Source organism: Betta splendens, chromosome 21 (genome assembly GCF_900634795.4).
Source record: "Betta splendens chromosome 21, fBetSpl5.4, whole genome shotgun sequence".
NCBI classification, from domain to species: domain Eukaryota; kingdom Metazoa; phylum Chordata; class Actinopteri; order Anabantiformes; family Osphronemidae; genus Betta; species Betta splendens.
In genome coordinates this window covers 4284389-4308879 of record NC_040899.1, presented here as the reverse complement: position 1 = coordinate 4308879, position 24491 = coordinate 4284389, and the positions used below count along the sequence as shown (strand labels likewise).

At 48.0% G+C, this 24491-nt stretch overlaps 3 protein-coding genes across 9 annotated transcripts in view; 2 read left to right on the top strand and 1 right to left on the bottom strand.

Moving 5' to 3' along the window:
• Positions 1-396: 396 nt before the first annotated feature.
• Positions 397-7341, top strand: slc15a2 (solute carrier family 15 member 2). 2 transcript variants are annotated; one of them, XM_055504835.1, is made up of 22 exons: positions 397-1040; positions 1752-1839; positions 2070-2211; positions 2399-2491; positions 2604-2703; positions 2780-2870; positions 3123-3200; positions 3511-3593; positions 3662-3745; positions 3825-3914; positions 4214-4258; positions 4452-4487; positions 4881-4969; positions 5045-5126; positions 5201-5323; positions 5401-5565; positions 5652-5698; positions 5769-5876; positions 5946-6045; positions 6137-6280; positions 6355-6459; positions 6541-7341. In XM_055504835.1, the coding sequence occupies exons 1-22, from the start codon at positions 1032-1034 to the stop codon at positions 6739-6741; spliced, it is 2103 nt and encodes a 700-aa protein (XP_055360810.1). In that variant the 5' UTR covers positions 397-1031; the 3' UTR covers positions 6742-7341. The 2 variants fall into 2 exon arrangements, with proteins under 2 accessions (XP_055360810.1, XP_040924679.1); XM_041068745.2 differs by lacking the exon at positions 397-1040 and adding an exon at positions 1185-1402.
• hspbap1 (hspb associated protein 1) lies at positions 7211-14298 on the bottom strand. 4 transcript variants are annotated; one of them, XM_029135759.3, is made up of 8 exons: positions 14160-14298; positions 13494-13680; positions 12356-12540; positions 11002-11138; positions 9870-10041; positions 8624-8707; positions 8100-8210; positions 7211-7923 (listed from the first exon to the last, which is right to left on the bottom strand). In XM_029135759.3, the coding sequence occupies exons 2-8, from the start codon at positions 13675-13677 to the stop codon at positions 7432-7434; spliced, it is 1365 nt and encodes a 454-aa protein (XP_028991592.1). In that variant the 5' UTR covers positions 13678-13680; positions 14160-14298; the 3' UTR covers positions 7211-7431. The 4 variants fall into 4 exon arrangements, with proteins under 4 accessions (XP_028991592.1, XP_028991594.1, XP_028991593.1 ...); XM_029135761.3 differs by having other exon boundaries at positions 14210-14234; XM_029135760.3 differs by having other exon boundaries at positions 14087-14227.
• A 69-nt stretch (positions 14299-14367) lies between these two features.
• slc49a4 (solute carrier family 49 member 4) overlaps positions 14368-24491 on the top strand; it is a 28898-nt gene continuing 18774 nt past the window's right edge. For 2 of the 3 annotated variants that reach the window (XM_029135758.2, XM_029135757.2), the window contains exons 1-4: positions 14368-14802; positions 17021-17114; positions 21674-21939; positions 22613-22742. In XM_029135758.2, the coding sequence (XP_028991591.1) occupies positions 14508-14802; positions 17021-17114; positions 21674-21939; positions 22613-22742 (785 nt within the window). In that variant the 5' untranslated portion in view covers positions 14368-14507. Of the gene's footprint in view, positions 14803-15427; positions 15638-17020; positions 17115-21673; positions 21940-22612; positions 22743-24491 lie in introns of those variants that run through there. The other variant, XM_055504836.1, reaches the window with a different exon arrangement.

The window sequence follows — 24491 nt, the reverse complement described above, 5'->3', positions numbered from 1 at the left end:
TTTCGGTTGATCAGTGAATAACGTTTGCCTCCGTGACCTGAGTGTGGAGTAATAACTAGTGGTCATGACTCACTCACCGCTGCACAGAAGACAGACCCAGGACGCATCTAACAGCGTGGAACTGTGCAGCCGTCATGCACCGTCCAGCAGGTTCGGAAGAACAGACCGACACCACGTAGAGTCCAGACTGGGTCTGAGTGACTGCACTAATTATCCTGACTGGTTTCACCTGGCTGCTCTTTGGGAGAAACGAATGTTTCCTTCAGTGTGGTTTTAGTTAGTTTGAATGACTTTGAACTCCGCTGTTCTGAAGGCGATGTTTATACGTTAACGGATGACGTCACAGTCGCGGTGAAGTACTTGTGTTTTTTGAAAATTATATTTTGTTTTCGCTTTTGTCCATTTTATTGCACATTGCAACGCCCTCTTTGTGATTTGACACGTTCTGAGTGAAAACCTTCGTTTAAATTTGCCGTTTCGGCGTTAAATCAAACGCATGGCGACCACGTGATGGTTCCTAACGGGAGCTGACTCGCGTGACTCCCCACTAAGACGCAATAGAACGAGCGGTGGCCGAGTCTCCTCCGGAGAACGGGCTCATGGAACTGATCCTACATCAGCCTAACGGAGACACGGCCCACAGTCAGGCTGCAGCTGCTGGAGTCCGTTACCGACAACGAGCTCCGCTTCGCACAAAGTGGGTTTAACGGGTCCAACGCGCTGCATGCAAACCTAATGAGGAGGAGGAGGTTCGCTGCCGGAGCTCACGTCGCACGAGCTAAAGTCCCGAGTGTTTGTGGTGCCGTACATTAACTCGGCCTGAAGGCGCACACGCGTAATGATTCAAGTTTTACGCTCGTCTCCTCGCGCGGCGGAGTGGGACGGACTTGAACAGACAGTCTGAGAGAGAGAGAGCTAGAGAGAGAGAGAGAGAGAGAGAGAGCTAGAGAGAGAGAGAGAGAGAGAGAGAGAGAGCGCAGCTTCCGATGCACAAGTAAACAGCAGAACTTTCTCCAGCGGCGCACAGCAACATGGCAAAGGTGAGTACGCGCCCGAGAAGCGGCCGTGAACGCGTCTTTTTTGCACGACCGGGTTCCCGGAACCTCCCGACCCGCGCTGTTCTATTTAAAAAGCAGCCGAATCAGCCGAACGTGGCTGCAGCGAACGGCGGCGCGCGCACGCTCCGCGAGCCGCCGTGTGTTCGAGGACGGAACACTGCGCCACATCGCAGACCGCGCAAAGCGACATGACGCAACGGGCGCATCCTCCCCAAAAGAGCGGAGGAAGCGCTCCGGGCGCCGCGTCGACGCCTGCGTCCGCTCACTTCTCAAACGCACGGATCTACAAGCGTGTACCGACACCATCCACGTCCACAGAGCGCAGTCTGCGTGGATGGTCGTTGGTAACACAACCTTTGTGTTCTTTCCCAACAAACATGATGTGCTATATAAAGGCAAAGCAAGTGGAGCTTAACAGCTGTTTGATTCAGAGCACGTTGAATCAGATGAGCCTCAAATCTGTGTAACTTCTATATCTGTGCAATGATTAACTCCAGTATCTTGTGAGTGTGTGACTAACTGGACGTGCGTGTTCTCTGCATTCCTCACTTATGAAACCAATAAGTGGATGGAAGGCGGCCGGTGACGGTTTGGTGGAGGTTTTATTGTCGGTGCCATTCGTTTCCCTGTTGTTCTGAGTTAATGTTTAAAAGCGCTGCAGCTCATCCACTCATCAAACTTTGCCTCTTCCAGAAACTCTGTGGGACCAATTACCCGACGAGCATCTGCTTCATCGTGGTCAATGAGTTCTGCGAGCGCTTCTCCTACTATGGCATGAAAGGTACCGTGTGAGCGCCCTGGATCGGTACCGGGCCCGGGAACAGACGCGAGCCTGTTCTCCTCAGGGGCAGAATCGATCTGGTCACATGACCCGTCACATGGCTTCAATCAGTCCAACCCAACTGTGTTAATCTAATAATTTAACACGGTGTGTGGTTGTAGAGCGTCCTGTAGTGTTCTGATACGTGTGTGTGTGTGTGTGTGTGTGTGTGTGTGTGTGTGTGTGAGCAGCCGTGCTCACCCTCTACTTCGTCTCCTACCTGCACTGGGACAAGGACCTGTCCACCGCCGTCTACCACGCCTTCAGCGGCCTCTGCTACTTCACCCCCATCCTGGGGGCGCTCATCGCAGACTCATGGCTCGGAAAGTTCAGGTGAGTCCTGTTGTTCTTCATGGTGAACCTGCTCCAGCCTCAGCTCAGAGGCCTCGTTTGGCCTGGTTTGATTTGCCCGCCGTGATTTCAGTTTGCGCCGCATCGTTCAGAGTTTCAGGCCTTTGTTTGTGGAGGTGAATCACGTTGTGCGCAGATCATCCACATAATCACAGTCTGCTTCCACCAGGACCATCATCTACCTGTCCGTCGTCTACGTGATCGGTCACGTGGTCAAGTCCGTCGGAGCCATTCCCACCGTGGGGAACAGCGAAGCCCACATGTAAGAACCGCTTCTATTGTTACTGTGAGGCTGGAGCTCGTCAGATCCATTAACCACGGTGTGCGTGTGTGCGTGTGTGTGTGTGTGTGTGTGTGTGTGTAACCTCTTCCAGCGCTCTGTCCATGCTGGGCCTCATTCTCATCGCCTTCGGCACCGGGGGAATCAAACCGTGTGTGGCCGCGTTCGGAGGAGACCAGTTTGACGAAGAGAACGTAAGGCTTGAGGCACAGCGTCCATTTAATTCAGATGCGGACCCGTCTGATGAGTTTGTTGATCTCCTCCATTCAGGTGAGCGAGAGGCAGAAATTCTTCTCCATCTTCTACATGTCGATCAACGCTGGGAGCCTCCTGTCCACTGTGATCACTCCCATCCTGAGAGGTGAGCATCACCTCACAGCTAGCGCCAACGCCAGCGCTAACGCTAGCGCCAGCGCCAACGCCAGCGCCAACGCCAGCGCCAGCGCCAACGCCAGCGCCAACGCCAACGCCAACGCTAACGCCAACGCTAACGCCAACGCTAACGCCAACGCTAACGCCAATGCTAGGGCCAATGCTAGGGCCAATGCTAACGCCAACACCCACGCCAACGCTAACACCAAAACCAACGCTAACACCAACTTCTCGTCCACAGGCGACGTGCAGTGCTTCGGTGGAGACTGCTACGCCCTGGCCTTCGGAGTTCCCGCCGCCCTGATGGTCGTCGCTTTGGGTGAGCGTCCGGCCGCCGTCCAGACCCGTTATCCGACCTGATCAGTGTCCACATGATGTGACAGTCCAGAATTGAAGCGTAGCTCCGGCTGCGACGTGGTGTTTTTCCAGTGAGGCCTCTCTCCCACATCCTGACACTCTGAATTCCTCTGACCCCTGATCGTCACGCTCGGGTGGACGGTCGCTGTGAAAACAAACGGGCCTTTTGTTGGAGAGGCCTCGGCAGATCAAAGCGGGCCGCGACACGGCGCTGACGTGCTGTGGGCACAGATGGCCTCACGGGGTAACGTGTGTAACGCTTCCTCCCCCAGTCGTGTTCATCGCCGGCAGCGGCTTGTACAAGAGGAACCCTCCGCAGGGGAACATCCTGCTGGAAGTCTGCAACTGCATCGGCGTGAGTCTCCTCCCGCCTCCTCGCTCCTCGGCGCCGCCCCGGGTTTCACTGCTTGATTCTCTTTACAGTTCGCCATCAAAAACCGCTGGAGGAGCTCGAAGCACGACGGCAAGAGGAGCCACTGGTTGGACTGGGCGGAGGAGAAGTACCCGGTGAGAGTCCTCTGTCGGGTGCTTCTGGGCGTTTGGCTGCAGGTGGAACTAAAGCAGCGGCTCGTGTGTGCGTCAACAGAAGCGTCTGATCCAGGAGATTAAGATGGTGCTGCGGGTTCTGCTGCTCTACATCCCCCTGCCCATGTTCTGGGCCCTGTTTGACCAGCAGGTACGTGGGGACCGGACTCACGGGCGCGACCCGGCTCCGGCAGCGCGAGGTCAAGGTCTGGTGCCGCGCTGTAAAAGCCCGTAACCGCCCGTAATCTCGCCCCGCGGCCGACGCTCGGCGCAAACGTGCAATTATGGAGACGCTCGAAGCCGCGCTCGTGCCAACGTTCCCGAGTCCCGGCGCAAAATAAAGGACAGGATTAAACCCCGGACTGATGTCACCCGTGGGGGGAGAGGGGTGACGTCAGGGGGGAGTTAACGGAGCTTGAACCTGTGGTAACTGCGTGTTTGGTTCCGCAGGGTTCGCGCTGGACGCTGCAGGCCACGAGGATGAACCTGGCTTTTGTAAGGATGCAACACAGCTGATAACATGTTTTATAGCACTGTGATATCAGTGGGTGGGTTCTGATCCGATGTGATTACGCCTTTAAGAATTAGAGCTTTTATTTTGGTAATTCCAGCCTTTATGGCCTCGATTAAACCCTGTGCATCGGGTGCCGAATCGAAGTCGAACGTTCACCCTGTCGCTCTGTTGCAGGGAGATGCCTTCGTTATCAAGCCCGACCAGATGCAGGTAGGTTCTGTAGCGGCGCTGGAGGAAGGTCCACTCACAAACACGTCTGGCAGAACAACGTTGACCCGTTAACGTGCACAGGACGAGGTCTCTGCAGGCTCTGCTCTACTTCACCCGCTCACACACGAACTTCACTGCGGTTCAGTTACTGAGCCGAAGTTGGCCTGTGGTTCATTGTGAAGCTGAGAACAGGCTTCGATGGACAAACTGGACAACAGACTTATCGGCATCGAGCAGCACAGCGACGATGACGCCAGCGATGCTGTTGTTGTCACGAAAAACCCATTTACAGCCGTTTATCTGTTTCCTGGTGTTTGACTGTAATCTTTTATGCTTTTATGAGTTCTGGAGCTTTTATATGGATTTAAAGCGGCGTCCCTCCCTGTCGTCTAGATGCTGAACGCTCTGCTGATCCTCGTCTTCGTGCCCATCTTTGACCTCCTCATATATCCCCTCGTGGGTCTGTGCAGAATCAGGATCACGTGAGTAGGAGACGGGGATGACGCGGGTTTGCACACGTCGCCACTGTCGCTCACCGACGCCCTCTCCCTCTTCAGGCCGCTGAGGAAAATGGCCGCGGGCATGGTTTTCGCAGCCCTGGCCTTCGGAGCAGCGACGCTGGTGGAGGTGAACGTCGTGGTACGTACGCGTGAACCTGCTCGGCGCGAACGGCGTTCCCCGATGCAGAACCCTTGTTGTCCTTGTTCTGCTAGAAAACCGTGGTGGAGCCTGCACCCGCTGGGAAGTGCCTGCTGCAGGTCTTCAACCTGGCGGAGGGCGAGATCCGCGTCCAGACGCCCGGTGGCCTGTTTACGGAGCCCATAGGACACATGCAGGTGAGCAGACAGCGCACACGGAGGAACCCACAGCTGGATCCCACTATGTTAAAGATGAACCCCCTCCTCTTTGTCAGGACCCTCCTAAATATGAGATGCTTGACCTGGAGGCGTCCAGCAAGGAGCTGAACATCCGGGTCACGCTCAGCGGACGCACGTCCGACTGCGTCCAGACGTTCGAAGAGGAAACCGCCTACAGCCTGTTCTTCTACGCCACAGCTGCTGGAATCCAGTGCAAGCTTGTGAGAAGTCCCATGTCTTAATGAACAGCACCAGAAAAGTTCAGTGAGCAAAAATGATTTGATTGAACAGCTTCTTCTTCCAACAGGCTCAAGACTACATAAAGAAAAACGAGGACGGGAACCCCATGCTGAGGTAGGAACGTGTTGGTCAACCCGAGGACCCGCTCACCATGATCTGAGCTTTTCTCCTTTCATTTGAACAGATTCTTCAACACGCAGCCGGAAGCCGTGAACCTCACTGTTGGAGACGTGACGTTCCACGTTCCCGGCGATCACGGCGTTTCCTCCAACCGGACCGTGACCCGCAGAGAGTGAGTAGCGCTGCCCTGGCCTCTCATCCCGGATGCTGAGTCGTGACTTCCTGCTTCCTGCCTCTGAAGGTACCCAGCTGTCGGCTGCGTGTCTGCGGTGCAGGAGTGCTCCAGCCTGGACCTGGGCCTGCTGGACTTCGGCGCCGTCTACACCGTCGTACTCGCCAACGTCAGGACGCTTGTCACACGCGCAGCATTTCACGGGGGCACTTTCAAAGGGCGCCCGGCGCTCACGGCCGCATCTCTGTGCCCTCTGGCAGACGTCGGGTGAGGTGGTGCCTCACAAGATGGAGGACGTGGAGGCCAACAACGTGCACATCGCCTGGCAGATCCCCCAGTACGTCATCATCACGGCTGGAGAGGTCATGTTCTCCATCACCGGCCTGGAGTTCTCCTACTCGCAGGTGCGTCGCTGGACGCTGACGGGAGGTCGGCGCTAACGGGCTTCATTTACTCATACTCCTGCGTGTCCTTTCAGGCTCCGGCCAACATGAAGTCGGTGCTGCAGGCCGGCTGGCTGCTCACGGTCGCCTTTGGAAACGTGATCGTGCTGATTGTAGCCGAGGGGGCGGGACTGGAACAGGTACGACTGGACTCGAGGTTCTTCATGTTTGAAAGGAGTTCCTACAAAACCGAAGGGGTCCAAACGCCTTTGTCGTCCTAGTGGATCGAGTTCCTGCTGTTCGCCGGCCTGCTGTTGGGCGTCTCCATCATCTTCTCCATCATGACCCTCTTCTACACCTACGTTGACCCCGATCAGCTGGACAAGATTTACCTGGAGGGTTCAGGTAAGGACGACGATGACGTCAAGAAGAAGACCGGCGACCTACAGTTGGACCCAAAGGGGAAGAGCACCCGCCTGTAACTGCCACACCCTGTTTACGTACGTTCAGACATCTGCTGTAGAGTTGTTGATTTGCTCTGAAGCGTTGGATCAGTTTAAGCACTAACCTTGAATCATGTGCTGAATTTCTGTCTTAAGGTACTGAAAACTGTGATTGTTGGGCAATTTTTTATATGAAGACATCAAACGTTATATTTTCAGTGATGCTGAACACCAATCATAACCTAGAACGTCCTTAATGGAGCAACAACGAACGCAAAAACGTGACCTTGTGCCTTTAACGCAGACATTTAGGGACGTCGGCTCTGTGGGGACGTCCGGTGAGGAACTGCTTTGTCTCTGCAGCTGGTGATTTAATAACAAACACTCAAATCCTACTGTATTAACACGATGCCTTCAATCAGAAAAGCACAGTCTTTGTATTGTTCTGTTATAATAAAACAGAGCCATTATGAGCATCAGCTGTGAAAGAAGCCTGTTAAAGGTCCAGTTTAATAACCTGATCCAATCTCTTTATTCAGGGAAAAATCTACATTATGTTAGTTCTGTATGAAAATCTGTAAATAGATGATGCTGAAATGTTTTATGCTGTTGAAAGATTAAATTGTTCAGTCTGCCTCAGCTTCTTGACTCTCGTCCTGGTTCCTGTGGTGGACCGGGCCCAACAAGCTTTGCGTTACGTGAACCTGAGTTCACGGCTGCGTTGGGAGGCTACGGCGGCGACGTGCTCCTGGGACTTCCCGCGTGCCGTTCCAGTAACAGCTCCGTGACGCGGCTCATGACGTCAGGATGCAGCAGGCAGTCCAGAAGGTCGTCGGTCGTTACTGCGTGCCGGCGGTCCCTTCCTGGAGCAGAACCAGCGCTGCGTTCAGCAGGCGGCGGGTCCGTTCCCGGAGCAGAACCAGAGATGAGCACACGGTCCTCTGCAGTCCCGCGAGGTTTCACCGGCTCCTCTGCGGCCGCTGACCCGGGTTCTGGCCAATCCTCTCGCTGACACACGGGGATGAGACTTGGCCCAAAGGGAACGCTGAAGGTTGAACGGTCCACTTGGTCCCCGTCGTTCCGGAGTGACCCGGTGGCGCCTCGCTTCACGGGACGAGCCTTTCGCTGCCTGACGTGGCAGAGGCTGCTGCGTCTTTGGGCGCATGCCCCCACTGCCAGGTTCAGGTACTGAATGTTCTCATTATGGGATGTTACTCCTTCCTGCAGAAACACAACAAGGAAAATAAAGGACTTTAAGTCAGTTTTGAGGAGAAGGAGAACAAATTGTTCAGAGTCTGACATCATTTGCTACTTGATAGAAACAATGGAATGAGCCAATTTGCATATTTTGTGGTAGCTCAGCGTGACTGTGTTCATTTGAATATTTGAGGTTCTACCTCAGTCGGGTTGAGCCAGTCGTCGGTGTCGTCATCGCTTTGAGCACTTTTTATGGCGCAGACAACGGCCTTGGTCACAGCTTCACTAACTCTTGCCACGTCATCGTCTTCCTGCCAACAGGAAGGCACCACTGAGTTTATATGAAGACACATGCGCGCCTGATGCGGCCGCCGTCCGCGCGTGTGACACAGGCTGGTTCTCCACGTCTGCGTCCTTGCAGGCGAAGCAGGAGCTCTTTGAATAAACGTTTGTCTGACAGGAGGGAGCTGCTTTAATGCAGCACACACTCCTCGCTGTGCAGAGACACTCATCATAATGACAGGAAATCTTACACTGCCGGGCCAGTTCATTACTCAAAGCTGAGAGGAGCCTTCATCTGGGAGCAATCAACCCACATCAACCCTGCGCAGGAGTTCTCCAGGGCGCAGGCGGGGAGAGACGACGCCTCTCACATTTTTCTGATTATCTGAAGTTTTGAGCTGAATAGTTCAGGACGAGAGAGGGGAAAAAATGGGTTACTCACCAACTCAATCCAGGAGTTGACGCTGACAGTAATGGGATCCACTGATTGGACATAGTGCCACCAATGCCTGGGGACATAGAGCACCTGTAGAAAAAGGAGAGGAGGTTTAGGTGCATGGACAGTGTGTCTGTAGTGAATGTGTGAATATGGCAATGCACTGATCATCCACTAGGTGGCAGCATATGCCTCGTTTTCCCTAGACTGACTGGTTTACCAGACTGGCAGGTAAAACTTATAGGTTACCTTCCTCCACCGCAGTCTTCATTCATTCTCAGGAGATTTACAGAAGAGTTCTGTAGACACTAAACTTTCTGTGACTATTCACATTGTTTTATAGTTCACTAGGAACACACTGCAGGTCAGTGGCAACAAGGTCGCTGTGTAACTAGAGCCAACACCATTCATTAAATAACCTCAGATAATGTTTACAGCGCTGACAGACAGGTCATCAATCCACAACCAGCAGCTGGCAGAACCTGACAAGAGGGGCTGGGTGCCACTGATGGAAGGCCTTTACTACGGGACCAGAGATCCAGCAGATGGTGCAGACAGACAGGCGGTTAATTGCATCGTCGCTGTTTTGACGCTCGAAGAACAATGCAATGCAGGCGGAATCCGAAACAAAGCAAAGTAGGGCAGCTCCATGCAGAAAACTTTCCCTTTGAACGTGAAACTGCTGCAGCGGGAGCAGAGGGTGTGAGCCGTAAACTGGGGCACCGCAGAAGTCAGCTCCTGACTGTGAAGCACTTCAATCATAACTGACTCAGAACTCTTTAAAGCAGAGCCGGTGACAAGAACCCGACTGATTCCTCGGTTGATCTACTGGTCTCGACTTGACCCTGTAACTTCCCTCCTGGCTAAATATCAGGAGTGATGACGGCGCAGACTTTAATGCAGCTTAGCCTTCCACTCCCTTCCATATAACAGCCCTGGCCTGCTGAAGGTGATGGGGTGTTACCGAGAAGGCCGGAGTTTAATTGAAACGCAACCCTTGCCTTTGCTTCACACTTTTATGGAGGACACCGCGACAAATAAATCCCAGCGTTGAAGGTAATTCTACATGTGCTGTGCTTAAAGGCCAATAAAGCTGCATTTTATTGTTATTGCCTCTGTCACAAGCAGTTTATCACGCAGATGTGAAATTACACTGTTGCATAATATCAAATGTCAGTAAATCTTTCTTGTTGATGTCCTAAAAACCCTGTGAAGCATGGGGGGCGTGTGTTTGTGTGCTGTCAGTGTGAACCTGTCCCGGCTGCAGGGTGACGACGTGAGGCCTGGCCCGGCGAAAGGCAGGGAACCGCCCCAGCTCTGGGCGGAGCACATCCACGCGGCTGAAGACACTGGACTCCTCGTAGGGGATCCTGGTCGGGTAGAGGTTTGCCGTGTCCTCTGGGGGAAACAGGTGCCAGCGCTTCCTGAACACGGAGAGAACCACGGGAGTCACTGTAGAATTGACTGGCTGCTACTGTGAACACCTGCTGCGATATGTTTAAATGTAGAAGAAACCAAGTAATTTAAATCCGCACACTCCAGATTTAGAATATTGCTTTTGTTTGTTATTTTGGATGATGATAAAAGCTGACAGGGCTAATTGCAAATCAATTATAGAAAACAGGTTTTTCCACCCTAGAAAATCAGATAACGAATAATGTGAATGCTGCGTTACAGACACTCGCGCTCACGTCATTTTCTGTTTATCTGACCCCGTGGTATCAGTCAGCGCTGTTGTATTTTCATGGATCAGCGGCGTCACAGAGCGGCTGCGGCTCGGTTTCATTCCATCTGAGATCAATACCAAATAAAAAGAGCCAGGGAACCAATTACAAGCAGCGAGATAAAACCGCTGCTCTCTGGGAGAACAACAGCCAGAGATAAGATACAGAAAGGCCTTTTCCCTTTTGTTTCTTGGCTCGCGGTGCCTCATATAGTGCTTCACCCAGCGTCTCCACACTCCCACTCGCCCTCATGAGCTTCGCGTCACATTAAACTCTCACATTCTGTGTCTGCTGCAGGGTCAAGGTGGTTCACTCCTACCTTATGAATCCATAATTAGCTTGATGACAAGCGTTGAGAAAACAAAATCATTTCTAAATTTGAGTGATGACATTTATGAGTGAGTCAGGTGTTGACATGTAAACATAGATGAATGTTGTATGGTAAAAGGTTACAGCTCTGTAGGCTATTTATCGGCTATGTAATCCGTCCATCCTGGACCTAAATGGATGTCACTCATCTTTTGACCTGAAAAGAGCAAATATACAAAACCAGCCTCTGTTTTTGATGTACCTCCAACTCTTATTAGGACAAGCAGTGCGGATACTGGAGGGATGGATGTTCTGAGCATCAGGCTCCCAACCACAGACTATGATCCTTACCGCCCCTGCACCTGCAGCACCAGGTTGCATCCATAGGAGTCCATGTGGCACGGCGTGTTGGCCCCCTCTGTGCCTATCCATAGGGTGCTCTCTTTCCCGTCGCGCCCCTCAAAACCAAAGTCGGACCACTTCACGTCCTGCAGCACACAAACACACCATTAAATGACCATTATCATCCTCAAATAATGGCCAAAATAATAAAAAGAAGATTTTTAAATGACATGTGCCGTTCCTATTGTCTGCCTTAATAACACAACATGGGGACAATAAATACTCACATTGTTACTGGTATAACCTCACAGATGCAACCTCACCTCATCAACTACTTTGACAGGGCCCATTCTAGAAATCCTATTGATGTCTCCATGTAGCGAAGCCGAGCTACAGTATGTGCCATCTTTCAAGTAAAAGGAGCCTGTCAATCACGTCCTATCAGAGCACAAAGGTGCAGCAATCAAACCTGCATCCTGAATAACAAAGTCATTACCATATACACAGTCTGCTGTGAATGACAGACTGGTCAATCTAGGCCCCTGGCAGAGCATTTATCCTGTAAAAAGCTCATGTCTGCCTGTCTCAAAGGCATGAATGTCAGCAGGTAATAAATGCAAGTGGATGCCCAATAAAAGTTTATCACTGAGGTAAAAATAAAATGAACGCATGGCAGGGACTCGAGAAATGGATGGCACTTTTATGTCTGTACCTCATAGAGGACAAGAATAGCAGCTAGTATGAGGTCGTTAAGGCAAAGCTTAACATTTTAATTGAAAATGTCAAAACAAGGAAAAAGGGTATGAATATAAATGAGCAGTTTGATAAAAATGCAGACTAGAAAGGAATGTTTTGATTCTTTAAATCTGTTTCTTTCCCTATTTATTTCTAATTTGTAGATAAGCCAAGAGTCTAGATTAGCACAAGGATGCAAATGTGTTGGACTCCAGGTTATCGTTCGTTCATTTTAATTTGGCAGCTTGTAGTTTCTGAACCTGGCTTGCCGATGGTACTGTATGAAAGATATGATCTCATTTAAAGCTTAGAACATTAAACCTCTTCAAGGTTACGGCCACATTGAAACGTCCTGTATGGCTATTAAGTTGTATCCACTCATATGTTCTCATTCGCTGTGGAATAATTAACAAAAACAAAATAATATGCGATATACACTACACATAGATAGTACAGAATCTAAATGATAATCACAAACACTGTAATCTTCAAACTAACAATAAAAAGCCAAGAGGATTTCTGGGTGTAAAGTCAAACACCTGAAGCATCAACACTGAGTCTGTGAACCAGAGTTCCTGCTGTTGGAACAGCATGAAGCACGTGGTTACGTCTGCAGGAGGGCGATTACCTCAAACATGAAAGGCTGATCATGAAACAGCCTGGCGATGTATTTGTAGTCAGCATAGGCCCAGTAATCGGAGTACGGGTATTCAACGAATGGGCCTACATCTGTTCCAGACTGGTTCTGGGTCCATCTGAGAAAGTGTGTCAGCTTGGCCTCTATGTAGGAACACTGGGTTTCAAACAGAGGACCTACAGTAAGACAGCAGAAAGTGCATAAACACATAATTATTAAACAATTATGAAGCATCTACTTTGCAAATGCAGTTAATAGTGTGTCACTATGTACTGCCACAAACCAAATGTTGTTTTACTGATTATTATCACAGTTGCAGTGATTTACTTTTGCTTTTCCTGAAGTAAACAGAGTCTGTCTGTGCCTGAGTGATGACATTTATAATCCAGCTTTAGAAATGCCCACCTGTGAGTTGTCTGATTCAGAAATCTAATTAGCTGGGGTTTTATTACAGGACACACTCTCTGTCGTTCATCACAGCAGGAGTCATTACTGTGGCTGTGAGAGCCACGTGCAGGGCAAACCACCGCAGATGCTCAAAGGAAACAACATTATTTTCTTCCGCTTATGTGACATTTCGAATCAGATCATTAAACAGCCTCCCGTGCTCCCAGTCCTGCTAAGCACGGCCTAATGTGTAAATAATCACTCGTCAGAGAGTGAGCCACACAAGACTGCAGGCAAACACTGTGTGATCAAATGGGTGAACAAATGTTGTATACGACACTACCAGAAACACAAAACAGAAGCAGCCTATTAATTTGTTGAGATTAAGATGGATGTTCTGAATGGAAATTTAAATTTCTTGCAAAGGACCAAAGCATTTGGTCTTAATGTGTCCCTTTAAAACCCAGAATTTAAAGATGGGTAAATGCAGGAATATGAATCCAGACCAAAGCCAAAATCTTTCCTCTTACTTAAATTTCACTCTGAAATCTCTTATCATGTTATATACTTTAAATCAGTTCCATATTTATGCATACATGTATATCAATTTTATCTTTACTACTACTTCTGATAATAACAGTTTTCTCTGAGAGTTTACTAATTCATTCCGTGTGCATGAGGTGATGAATTACACAAGCTTCAGTTTAAACCAGATCCGTCTGACGTAATCCCCCGTTCTCACCCTTCACCCCCTCCTTCTTCCCGAGCCTGAATCGAACGGGTTTGTCGCCACAGCGCTCGGCCAGGTGTTCTGCGGTCCAGCGGAGGACGGGCCAGTCGCAGGTCATGTCCGTGAATACCGCAGGCTTCCGCAGACGGCGCAGGATCCTCCGGGTCTCCGACGGGGCGAAGGCGTTGCTGGTCATAGTCTGTGGTACACGAGGATGTGCGGAGGATGCAGATAAAGATTCACTGGGAAACTGATTATAAGTGGGTAGATCTGATACGTGATCAGACGTCCCTACCAGTTATGTACGTGTTTATGTATTAGCTGAGGTGTTTTTTTAGTAAAGCCGCATCGTACGCCTCTCACTGCTGTGTTGAATTCATCACTCGTGCAAAACATTTCTCTAATAACTTCAACTGGAATGTACTCGAAGTAAAACAAGTGATGCTCAAAAGGCTAAAACACCGTGGATTTAATGGATCTTTGTTACGACTGATGTTAAACCTGGTGCTGGTACAACTCCAGTGACGCTGTGTTAGCTTCCTACAGACACAGCTGCTGCTGCTGCCATTGTTTATAGGTTTTCTAGGAGACGTGCAGATGCTAACCTTTCACCTGGTAACGACAACGCCGCCTCACTTCTCCGAAATAGGAGGGTCGTTGGAAAAACAGGGCACTCACCTTCCACTACACGTGCAGCCGAGGTTTAGACGGAAGTAAACAAAACTCACATGACCGCGAACGGTTTCACGTTACGCTTCAACGTGAATCTGCTCCATTTCGGCTCCAACGGAGCCGCAACCGCACCGAAAAAGCTAACGCCGCAACGGAGCCAAGATGGCGGCGACACGGCCGCAGTTTCCACAACACAGCCGCTTCCGTTCGGCCATGCGCAGTGACGTTAAAGTGTCAGAACCAACGTCTGTTTTGTTTGTGTGGACCTCGGGGACACGGCGAGGCGGCCAGCGTCCCGTTCGTGCGGTCGTTTACACCGGGCTTTTAACCGAACCGACAGCCGGATAAGCTACAATGGGTGCCGGCCCGAGCACCGAGGCCGAGAGGGAGCCGCTCCTCGCGCCCAGCCAGGCGGAGGCGACCAGCCCGCCGGTGAACAGCAGGGTGTACGCGAGAAGATGGCTGGTTCTGACCCTGTTCTCCCTGCTGGGACTCATCCAGGGGATGGTGTGGAACTTCTGGGGCCCTATCCAGAACTCTGCTGCTCAAGCCTACGGCTTCACCAAGTCCGACATCGCGGTTCTGGTGCTGTGGGGCCCGGTGGGATTCATTCCCTGGCTGCTGTTCATGTGGTTAATGGATAAGAAAGGTGAGCTAATGGCTGCTATCCTAGCTAGTGCTGGGGCCTTAAATGAAGTCTTTTATAGCCTGGTAGCTAAATCACACCCAAATCCGGATCCTACTTATAGTAATCTTGTTTGTAAAGGCATAAATGAGCGTTTCTGGGTTCTGTTATCGGACTAACTACTCGGGTCACATGTTTTATTGATAGCCGTGGTCACTGACCAGACAACCACTGTCTGTCAATATTTGATAACCTATTTGCCCTGATTTTAAAAATAACTAGTCATCACATTTAAAGGAATACATCTTATCTTCTATCCCAACTACAGCAAATACTGAGTAAAACTGCTTGACTCTGTAATAACCTGAAAGGACAAAGCCCAAACCATTTGAAAAGCCCGGTAGATCTAGAAGCAGAGTCTGAAGCAAACCTGTTTGCTCTCAGGGACTTTTTACAGGTAAAGGAGCAGAAAATGTTGTTGAGTGATGGTAAAGACGCGACTTGAGGCCGAGCTGCTGAAGCCTTTCAACGAACCAGTTCCTCTGCATCACCTGATTGACGTGCGGTAACAGACAGCAGGCAGCCTGGTGATGAGCCAAAGGGCATGTGCTCAAACTTGCCAAAACATTACATAAGGCGTCTCGTGAGTTTGATGTGTCACTAATTACCATTGTGTTCTGAATGTACATTGTGTTTTTTTTCATCATATTTGTGAGAAAAGCCTCATGGACAAGTTGTGGAGGGACAATTGAGCCGTTGATTCCCCTCAAACCAGTGACATTGTTGCTCAACCTTATCCTGAGCCTGCTGCTATGTCTGCCTCAGCTCATTCAGAACTCTCAAATTACATTAAGCCATGGTGAGACCTTGTTTAGCACATTACCATAACATCCCGATGTTGCAACACAACTGCTGAGCTGCTTTGTCTCTCCCATATGTACATATTGGCTTTTCCCTAAGTTGACAGAGGAGATACTTCCTGGTTCTCTGGGGGTAGTTCTCATTACCCAAGTGTCGGGACTGTTTATCAGCAGCAACACCGTAGTCTCCATCCTCAGGAAGCCAAGCCAAATTTGATGCAACCACACATTGGGTTTAGCGCATGACATATGTGTATGCTGATGTTTCAAAATGTGTCAGAGAGCACCGATCCATTCATTTAACTGAGTGGTTGTAAAGCTTTTAAGCACCGTTTGAAAGCAACTGGCCTCCAGGGCTTTACAGGAATATTAGACGCTGTTGTCATGACACAGAAATGCAGTGCTGCATGGAGTTTTGGCTTCCATGCATCATCCGAATACTGTAATGTCTCTGCAGCAGCAATGCTATGACCTGATGATGTTTAAATGCTATCAGACTAACTGCTTCTCCGCTTTTGACTGACTACAAAACCAAACAAGAAGTCAAAAATCTTCTACTCTAAATAAGCAGCTTGGGTGAAACTGAGGCTGCCCACTACAACTCAAAGGTCCTGTTCTGGGTTGTTATGTTCCACCTAGAAAGAGATTACGTGTCCGTTTTTCATGTTGGTCTAGAATTAAACTGGCAGGTGCAGGTGTACGTCTTGGCCCATTTGGGCCCCTGCTGGCCCAGATACAGTATTTTTACAAAAGGACTATTCAGAGTATTCTAAAATCTTTGTAAAAGTCCTCTTTTCTCAACAGGGCTGCAGCTGAAAGCGTATTCTTAGCACTTTTACTTTGGGGAAAAAAAACTCACTTCCTCTTGTGACGTTCTTTCTTAGCAAGTATTGGCACTTGAGTATTGACTTTGTGTATTTGTACTTCTAGTTTCTTTGACATAAACATAATGCTCCTAGGCAAATTTCATATTGGCCTGTTGTGATTGATGAAGTGCAACCCCCCAGTTGATGTGCTCATCAATTTATATGGAAAGAAGAGAAGAACAGAACAGAAACAGAGAAGTGGAGAGAGCTTCCTTAAACAGGCGTCATGTGGCCAAAACTGAGACGGATAAAGCCACTTCATAACATTGTTCTCACACGAGAGATTAAGCAAGAATTTAGTTTCCTGATGGTTCTCCTCATGGTTAATGTTACAGCTGGTGACATGGGTCAAGGTTATTAAGAAACTAAAATAAAAAAAGCTATGTTGTCTTTGTGTATTTAATTCTTACATTAAAAGACATGACAAGCAACGCGCTAAGAGAGAATGGAAGTAATAGTTGGTATTTAGACATTTAAAGTAACTAGCTTTCATCATCTTCATTTCTTGCCTTCCAGGTTTACGGGCGTCCCTTCTGCTGTCTGCATTCTTCATGCTGCTGGGATCCGCTCTACGCAGCATCCCGCTGTCACAACAGCCTCTGCGGAGATGGTAAGACTCCTCTGTCAGCGTTACCTGGCAGGTTGTACAAGAGTTACACGTGTGGTCAAGATCCCTTCAAAGATTTTTAGAAAGGAGTCAGATTGTCTCCCTGTTTGCAAATTAGGTAAAATACTTGTCCCTACATGTTAGATTGTTTGTGTGAAGGTTAAAAAGCCACAGACCAGTTCAAATTCACTGCTGTGACTCCTAAGGCTGATGTATTGATGCAAGACAAGGCCCTCTCCTTCATTGTCGAGGGACAGACAGAAACATTTGACAGCCAGAAGAATTTTTTATAGACAGCTCAATACATTTTCTTTTTATTGTGCCTTTGTGCCAACTTCAGCAGACAGCATTTTGACAGACCATCACTGGAAAAACTCAGGTAAAAGGTGTTATGACCAGTGTTTCAGTCTCAGTTTTAGTTACGAGCTCAGTTTTCCTCTTTTAGAAAGAGCAAAGGCTCAATGAAGGTCATTTCAATTATAATGGACCTTTTTAAAAATGCAGTTTCATTGTCTTTTACTTGGTAATGTTTCTAATAATTGCTTTAATAGCTTTGAAAATCACATATATGATATTTTTTTTGTTCTTGCGGTGCGAGGTAATACGTTGTGTTTTTACCTCATGATGCCACGTATGTGTTCCAGGCACATTTGACATTCCAGCATCTTGGCTTTGGCCATACTTCAAGGCTTTGACCACAACCAGACTTTTATCATTTCTGATCATATAAAACATAAACCATTCTATTGATTATTGTTTCTTTCAGAGTGACCCTTTTAAAGTACGCTGGTCCATTTATAGGATAATGTTTCACCTTACAGAAAATATGTATGCGCTACTTTTCCATTGTATTGTGTATGTGTACTGTATGCAGTGCAAACAGTCAATAGAGACTTGTTCTATTAATGGAAATCCCCTGTGCTAGTTCCACACAGAGAGGGAATGAGTGGTTTAAACCAACATCTAGTTCACGAACACGCTCAAAAAACAGGCTTAATCGTCTGTGGTTTTTAATGGGACTGAACACCAACTCTGTGTCAGAGCAGTCTGTTGCTTTGTGATTGAATTAACTTCTGCTCCTTAGTTTTAGTGTTTGAAATGAATTCAAAAACAGGATAGCACAGTGAAAGCGAAAGTACCACGAAACAAAAGTGTTCAAACCGTTTAGCCTAATTTGCATATTACATGTAAAAAAAAAAAACATTTGATCCATTTTCTAATGGTTTACACAGAAAATGATCAGTCAAATGTGATTAAACCACGTAGTTCACTGCTCTACCAGTAGGTGTCACTCTTTGCTTTGCTGTAGTGGAGATAAAACAATATTAAACTATCAGATATTGGGGTTGGTGACCAGTTGCTTCCTTTCATAAATATGGTCTGTGGGAACTGTGTTCTGTGTTTACATGATAATTCAGATGACCTGAGAGAAAAGAGAAAGGACTTAACCATAATGTCCAGCCAGCTCCACTTCAAGGGCACTGCAGGCGCCATCACACACGGGGCTGAAAGTTTGTGCTCTTATCAGGAGACACTTCTTGTGTAGTTCCTCTCTCAGACCCCTGCAGATCTGTTTGTTCCACATGCTGTTTAATCCTGATTGTTTTTTTTATTTTTAGGTAAACTCCTTTTTTGTTTAACAAAGACAGCTGTGAACAGTGGAATTTCCTGTTATTTATGAACAGGATTTCATGTGTTTTTAAAAATCCATGTTTGTTTTTGTGAATTTTCGATCATGAGACGTGACGCTGTTACACCAGTGGTCACTGATTCGCTGTTGCTCTAATTGGCTCCACTCTCAAATCAGACATCAGCGTTTTATCCTCTTCAATTACTCATGTTTTCACGCAATCATTCTTTTGTCTCTTCTCCATCACCATCATAAATTCAAATGCGGACGGGCAGTGTGATTAGTAAGTGTCCTATCAGTTAGATCTCAGACTCACTCAGACACTGTCTGATTGGCCATCAGAACACATTGAAGGTGCCACAGCAGGCTGTCATATTACTGTGACGATTGCTGTGGTGCCATTTTCCAGAATTGGTCTGGCCTTTCTGCGACGGCAGAATTGGCTCTGTCAGCCCTGGCGGACCAGAGGCAGTGGGATAATTTCACCCCACGCCGGCTTCTTTGTCTCACGCTCGATCAGATTCCGTCTGACAGGGCTCATCAATACTGATTTACTTAATCATCTCTTGTAAAAAGCTGCTTTCTTCTCTGGCTTTCCGTCTTCTGCCAAAGTGTGCTTGCTTCATGTCACCACACATCCTCATGTTAGACTCCATCTGTCCTCATCCCCTGTCATATTAGAAGCAAATTTCAGCCACAGTAAGACTGAAATTCACTACTTTGAAAGTACTAAACAAACTTTCATACTCTGTTTAAACATTGTTACTAAACCATCATGATGTCCAAGTAACTGGCTCACGTTTCAGGTTTCAGTGCAGTTATTTCAGATTGTAATATGTTTTGTGTACAAAATCCTACATATAATAATACCCAGTCTTAATTTAAAGAGCACGTGGGGTCATAATATAACAGAATGTTTGATGATGGGGATTGGACTCCCCTGGTAATGCCAGTCTGCGCCAGCAGCACTTGCCTCCTGTGCCAACACAGAGCAACTGCTCTATGTTGCAACTGTGGTGTAATTGAATGAAAGCATAAAGCTTTCGCTTGCCTTAGTTGCCAAGTAGAACACGTCCATTGCATAAGTTGAGTTTGGCGTAAACAAAGTACAGTAGTAGCACTGCATCACTCCCACCTGATGGACTGGATTAGATGATTGGTCAGTTGCTGCTGACTGCACCTTTTGTCACCTTCAGTTACCCGTAATTCAATGAAGAACACAGCAGTGGGTTCATCAGTGCTTCAGGGTAAACAATCTGCTGTAATATTGTCATGGAGAGATGCAACGCACCACCTGAACCCATCAGGTGTGAGTGGACCATGAATGACAATATGCTTCTGTTAAAACCTGATATCAATGTGATAAAACCCAATTTAGAATCTGAGAATGTTAAGACTGAGTGTGTTGAATTAAGATGGAGCGGCATGGAGTATCAGAGGAGAGGCTGGGACGTTAGCAGGTCTGAGATGTGGGAACGCGATAAAGGTGAACAGCTTCTTTACCAATCAGTCTGTCACTGACCACAGCACTTTGTATTCTGTCATGACACATTTATCTGTGAACCCCAGGGCTTTGGACAGCGAAGTTAGAGCGAGTTAGAGGGCAGAGAAGTGCAAACACGCTGAGAGTAAACAAGCTGGTGTGTGCCTGCCTTAAGTCTGAAGAGTAAGACACGGCTTTTTAAAATGTAGGACTGGCCATTGAACCTCAGTCCTCTGTTGGTGCCAGACATAATGGATCTGCAGCGTGGCCTCTTCAGAATACACATTTCAGACTGTATTTAGTTTTATCTTTAAATATATGAGGCTGGTTGTTTTTAAGGGATGTCCCCCTGGGTTTGTTTCTATAATCCCTCATTACTATGAAGCATCTGCGTCGAGCTTGGCGCGTGGTATTTAACACCTTCTCAGCAGGTACATTCTCTAAATGCTCGTGTTGATGGATTGACGCCAAAGATGACGGTGTGGCAGCAAAGTGGCCTCGCACACATCACCTCCAGTTTGCTCGGCTGCTTGTTGGAGAACGATCAGAAGAGACTCTGAGTTGTATGATTGCTATACAAATATGCTAAATCTTTTTCAGTACCCAGGAAGTCAGAATTAGCCCAGGATGTTTTCTTTCTCTCTTTTCCTTGATGTTTTTCCCCTCCGCCTCCTCCCTCTCTCCCTTTCCCCCCCGCTGAGCTGTCACAGGCTGCTCTGAATGAACGGTGCCTTCACTGCACTCGCAGACAATCAATCAACTGTGCGCTGTCTCTGGTGGCTGGCTGTCTCAGTCAGACACTTCTGGCTGGTGCCAGGGATGGTGAGGGTGGTGCCATCAGGGAACATCTGAGAGTGCATCTGTCTCACGCAGCTCAACTCAGACAGGAACTTGGGTTCTCATGGGGGCAGGTTGCTGCTCAAATCCCTGAAGATAATTACACCTTCTTTTATTTATTTCTATGTATTTCCATTGTGGTGGTGTTCTATTGGGAATTTATATGAAGTGCTTTCAGTTCATGTCTGTCTGCTTCTGTTTTGAACTTAATTAACAAGGACACTCATGCGTAGCTCACAACTGTAACCACCACAGTAATTTATCTGGTTATTACAATAACTGGACTCATACAAAGTCGTGTGTGATATAAACTATCATAGTTTTGTGGAAAATGATTACAAAGACCTGGAATTGAGGCTAACAGTCAGAATTGAATTAGCCAAACGAGAGTCTGAGATCAAACTAGACTCATTTGTTGCTTTTTTTTAATGCATTTCCCTGTTTTATGCAATTCCTTCACCACAAGATTGTGTTTTTCTGCTGGGTTTGTTGTTCAAAACCAATTCCAAAGTGCAACACAGGTGTTTGTCAATCACACCCACAGCCTGTACGATCACGCCACGTTATCGCAATGAGGGCTTTAATCTGTCTCCTCCCCCGTCTCCGTTTCAGGGTTATTCATGGAGGTCAGTTACTGAACGGCTTAGCCGGCCCCACCATAATGAGTGCTGGCCCCTACCTCTCCACCACGTGGTTCGCGCCCGACCAGAGAGCCACTGCGACAGCCGTGGCGTCGCTCTTCTCCTACCTGGGAGGTGCTGCTTCATTCGTAGTGGGACCCCTGGTTGTGCCAGCTCCCAACGAAACAGCGACCATCACTGCAGCACCGGTGTCCGACAGCTTCATCAGAGACAGGATCCAGCTGGTTATGTATGCGGGTGAGAACCTCAGAGCATCCAAGGATCAATGGCGCATAATTTTTGCATCATGTCAGGGACGCAAAGGGGCAAAAATACATTCAGGGAAGCGGGTCAAAGAACTTTTCACAAACATCAGAATGTTCCAATAATCTTTTTTATTTTTTTTTTATAACCACCGTTTTAAAAAAAATAAGATTCCTGGGCTTGTTATGCTTAACTGACTTAGAAAATTAAAAATGGAGTGTAAAAAATAAATATGCTGAAATAAATGGAAGCTGCAGCTTTTGTCCAGGGTAGAATTGTTATTTGTTTCTCAGTCATACCGTAAGCTGCACGTTAGGATTAGCACACTAGCGGCCTCAACATACGACAAATATTTGTCGGGGGCAGTGCAACATTATCAGGGAGTAGTATCAACCTGTATGTGATTGAGGGTTCATATAGAAGCATTGGAGCTTTTAAGAAAGAATCCTTCCTTATTGTAATAATAGTAAAATGTCTTATGTATGAACCAACACTGGCAAATTATATGACTGACTGTTGAGGTTGTTACAGTATATTTGTGTAATGACCATAAAGCTTATGCAAAACTTTTTGATGTCACAGTGACATTTTTCAAAATGTCAGATTTGTCTGTGATTTATGAAAAATACACACTGTGTCTCTCATCTGTGTTGCCCTGTTCTGACAGAGTTGGCTGCAATTGCTGTGCTTTTTGCGGCAATCCTGCTCTATTTCCCGTCACGCCCACCGATCCCTCCGAGCGTGGCTGCTGCCAGCCAGCGACTGAGCTACCGGAGCAGCATCTGCAGACTTCTCAGGTACCACCGTACGCACAAGCAGCCCCCTGCGCACACGCGCTCCTGAAATCGTCCCGTACCCAAGAGCGCCTTTCGCTGAAACTGCTCTTTCAGTCCATTGTTCAGTATGCCTTACTCGATCTGCCCTTGATTCAACTTGGGTGTAGACGTGTGAAGCAAGTGCAACGTCAGTACCGCATTTCGAATGAGTTCCAAGAGCTGTCATGCTTCATGGCATCAGACAGGAGCAGATATTTTCAGTACCTTCAGTGCGCTCTAACCACTTTGTCTGCGAGTCCATTAGATCTAGCATGGCCTCTTATTTGCGCATGCAGTGCGCTTCTTGTCTTAGAAAGTTAAAGTGAGCCTCGCTCTGACGAGGGATATGGAATCCTAATGAAGGGGTCTGCCATTCACCATCTGCTTGGGTTCTTATCAAAGACACTCCAGCCTCCCCTGAAGATTAATTACCAAGCCATAATACGCTAGATGCTGCTGAACACAACATCATCATAGCAACTTTGCCATCAGGGTCAGTTACCAATATATTCTCATAGCACCACTGACAAAGGAGCAAAATGATCTGATATGACAAGGCTGTAAACCCCAGTATTGGTAAGATGCATTCATTGATGTTTCATCACCTTTATCTTCCTCTCTGGGAAAGTGGTAATAGCAGAGCTAATAGCAGATCTAGAGCTGATGATTGAATCACATGCCACTTGTAACCCTGCGATGCCCTACGATCACACTTTGAGCCCAGACAGTATTTATCCTCCAGGGCATGAGGAAATGGCATTGCCTGGGGAGCGAGTGTTGTGCTTTTTGCGTGCCTTGTGGAAGAATGAGGCCCGTGGCAGTGGCCAGGGATTAAAGAGCTGGAGAAAGGAGAAGAAAAGCCGGCTGATGGCAGGCTGGGAGTTGGCCTAGCTTTGTTGGCTACACTTGGTCCCCTGTAGTAGGAAATAGCTTTAGTTAGAGAGCCAGGCTTTCCACAGGCTTCTGACCAGCGCAGAGGCTTAAGAGCTCCCTCTGATAGATGGCAGGGACCAAAAAGAAAGAATTCTAATACATAATGTTGGATTCATAGACACTCACACATGGCAAACCCACACATAGACACACTGGCCAATATATCTAGGCCATCTAGCTGAAAGGGTTTCTGTTCCACTTGTGATAGGCAGCCTTCCAGTGACCTGTTTGAGCAGTATGTTGTCTCCATACAGCAGCATCAGGCCTCAGATTTCCTTTCCAGATTAGATTTCAACTTTTAGGGTTTTGGGGCATTCATCAAGCCAATTTTTGTATTTGTGAAAGCTTAGAAAAACACTTCTTGGCCTCCAAAGTGACAACAGGTGGCAGCCAACTAGTCAGTTGGGCTGTTCATGCATTTACCCTGTCAGGGTCTGAACACTGGTTAGTGATCACCAGCGTGATGAGGGCTTCCAGCTGTTCACATCTGCTGCCACAGCAGCAGTCTAATTAAAAGCCTGTATGTGTCTGCATGGGTGGTGCAACGTTAGCATTGTATTCTGATCACACGGCGACGTGAAGCAGTCCAAAGCCTGGGTTATTGCTGACTGCCCCTTCTGCAGCCAAACTCACTTTGGCTTTGGAATTTGTCATCTTGATGCATTGATCTCCAGCTGGGTCTGCCAAGGACAAATGGCACTTAGCTGATGACGCTGCCAGCTTTGAGACTTATTCGGAAATATTTCATCACCAGGAAGAGAAGACTTGCTCTGCTGTCTTGCTCAGTACCTGGCATGT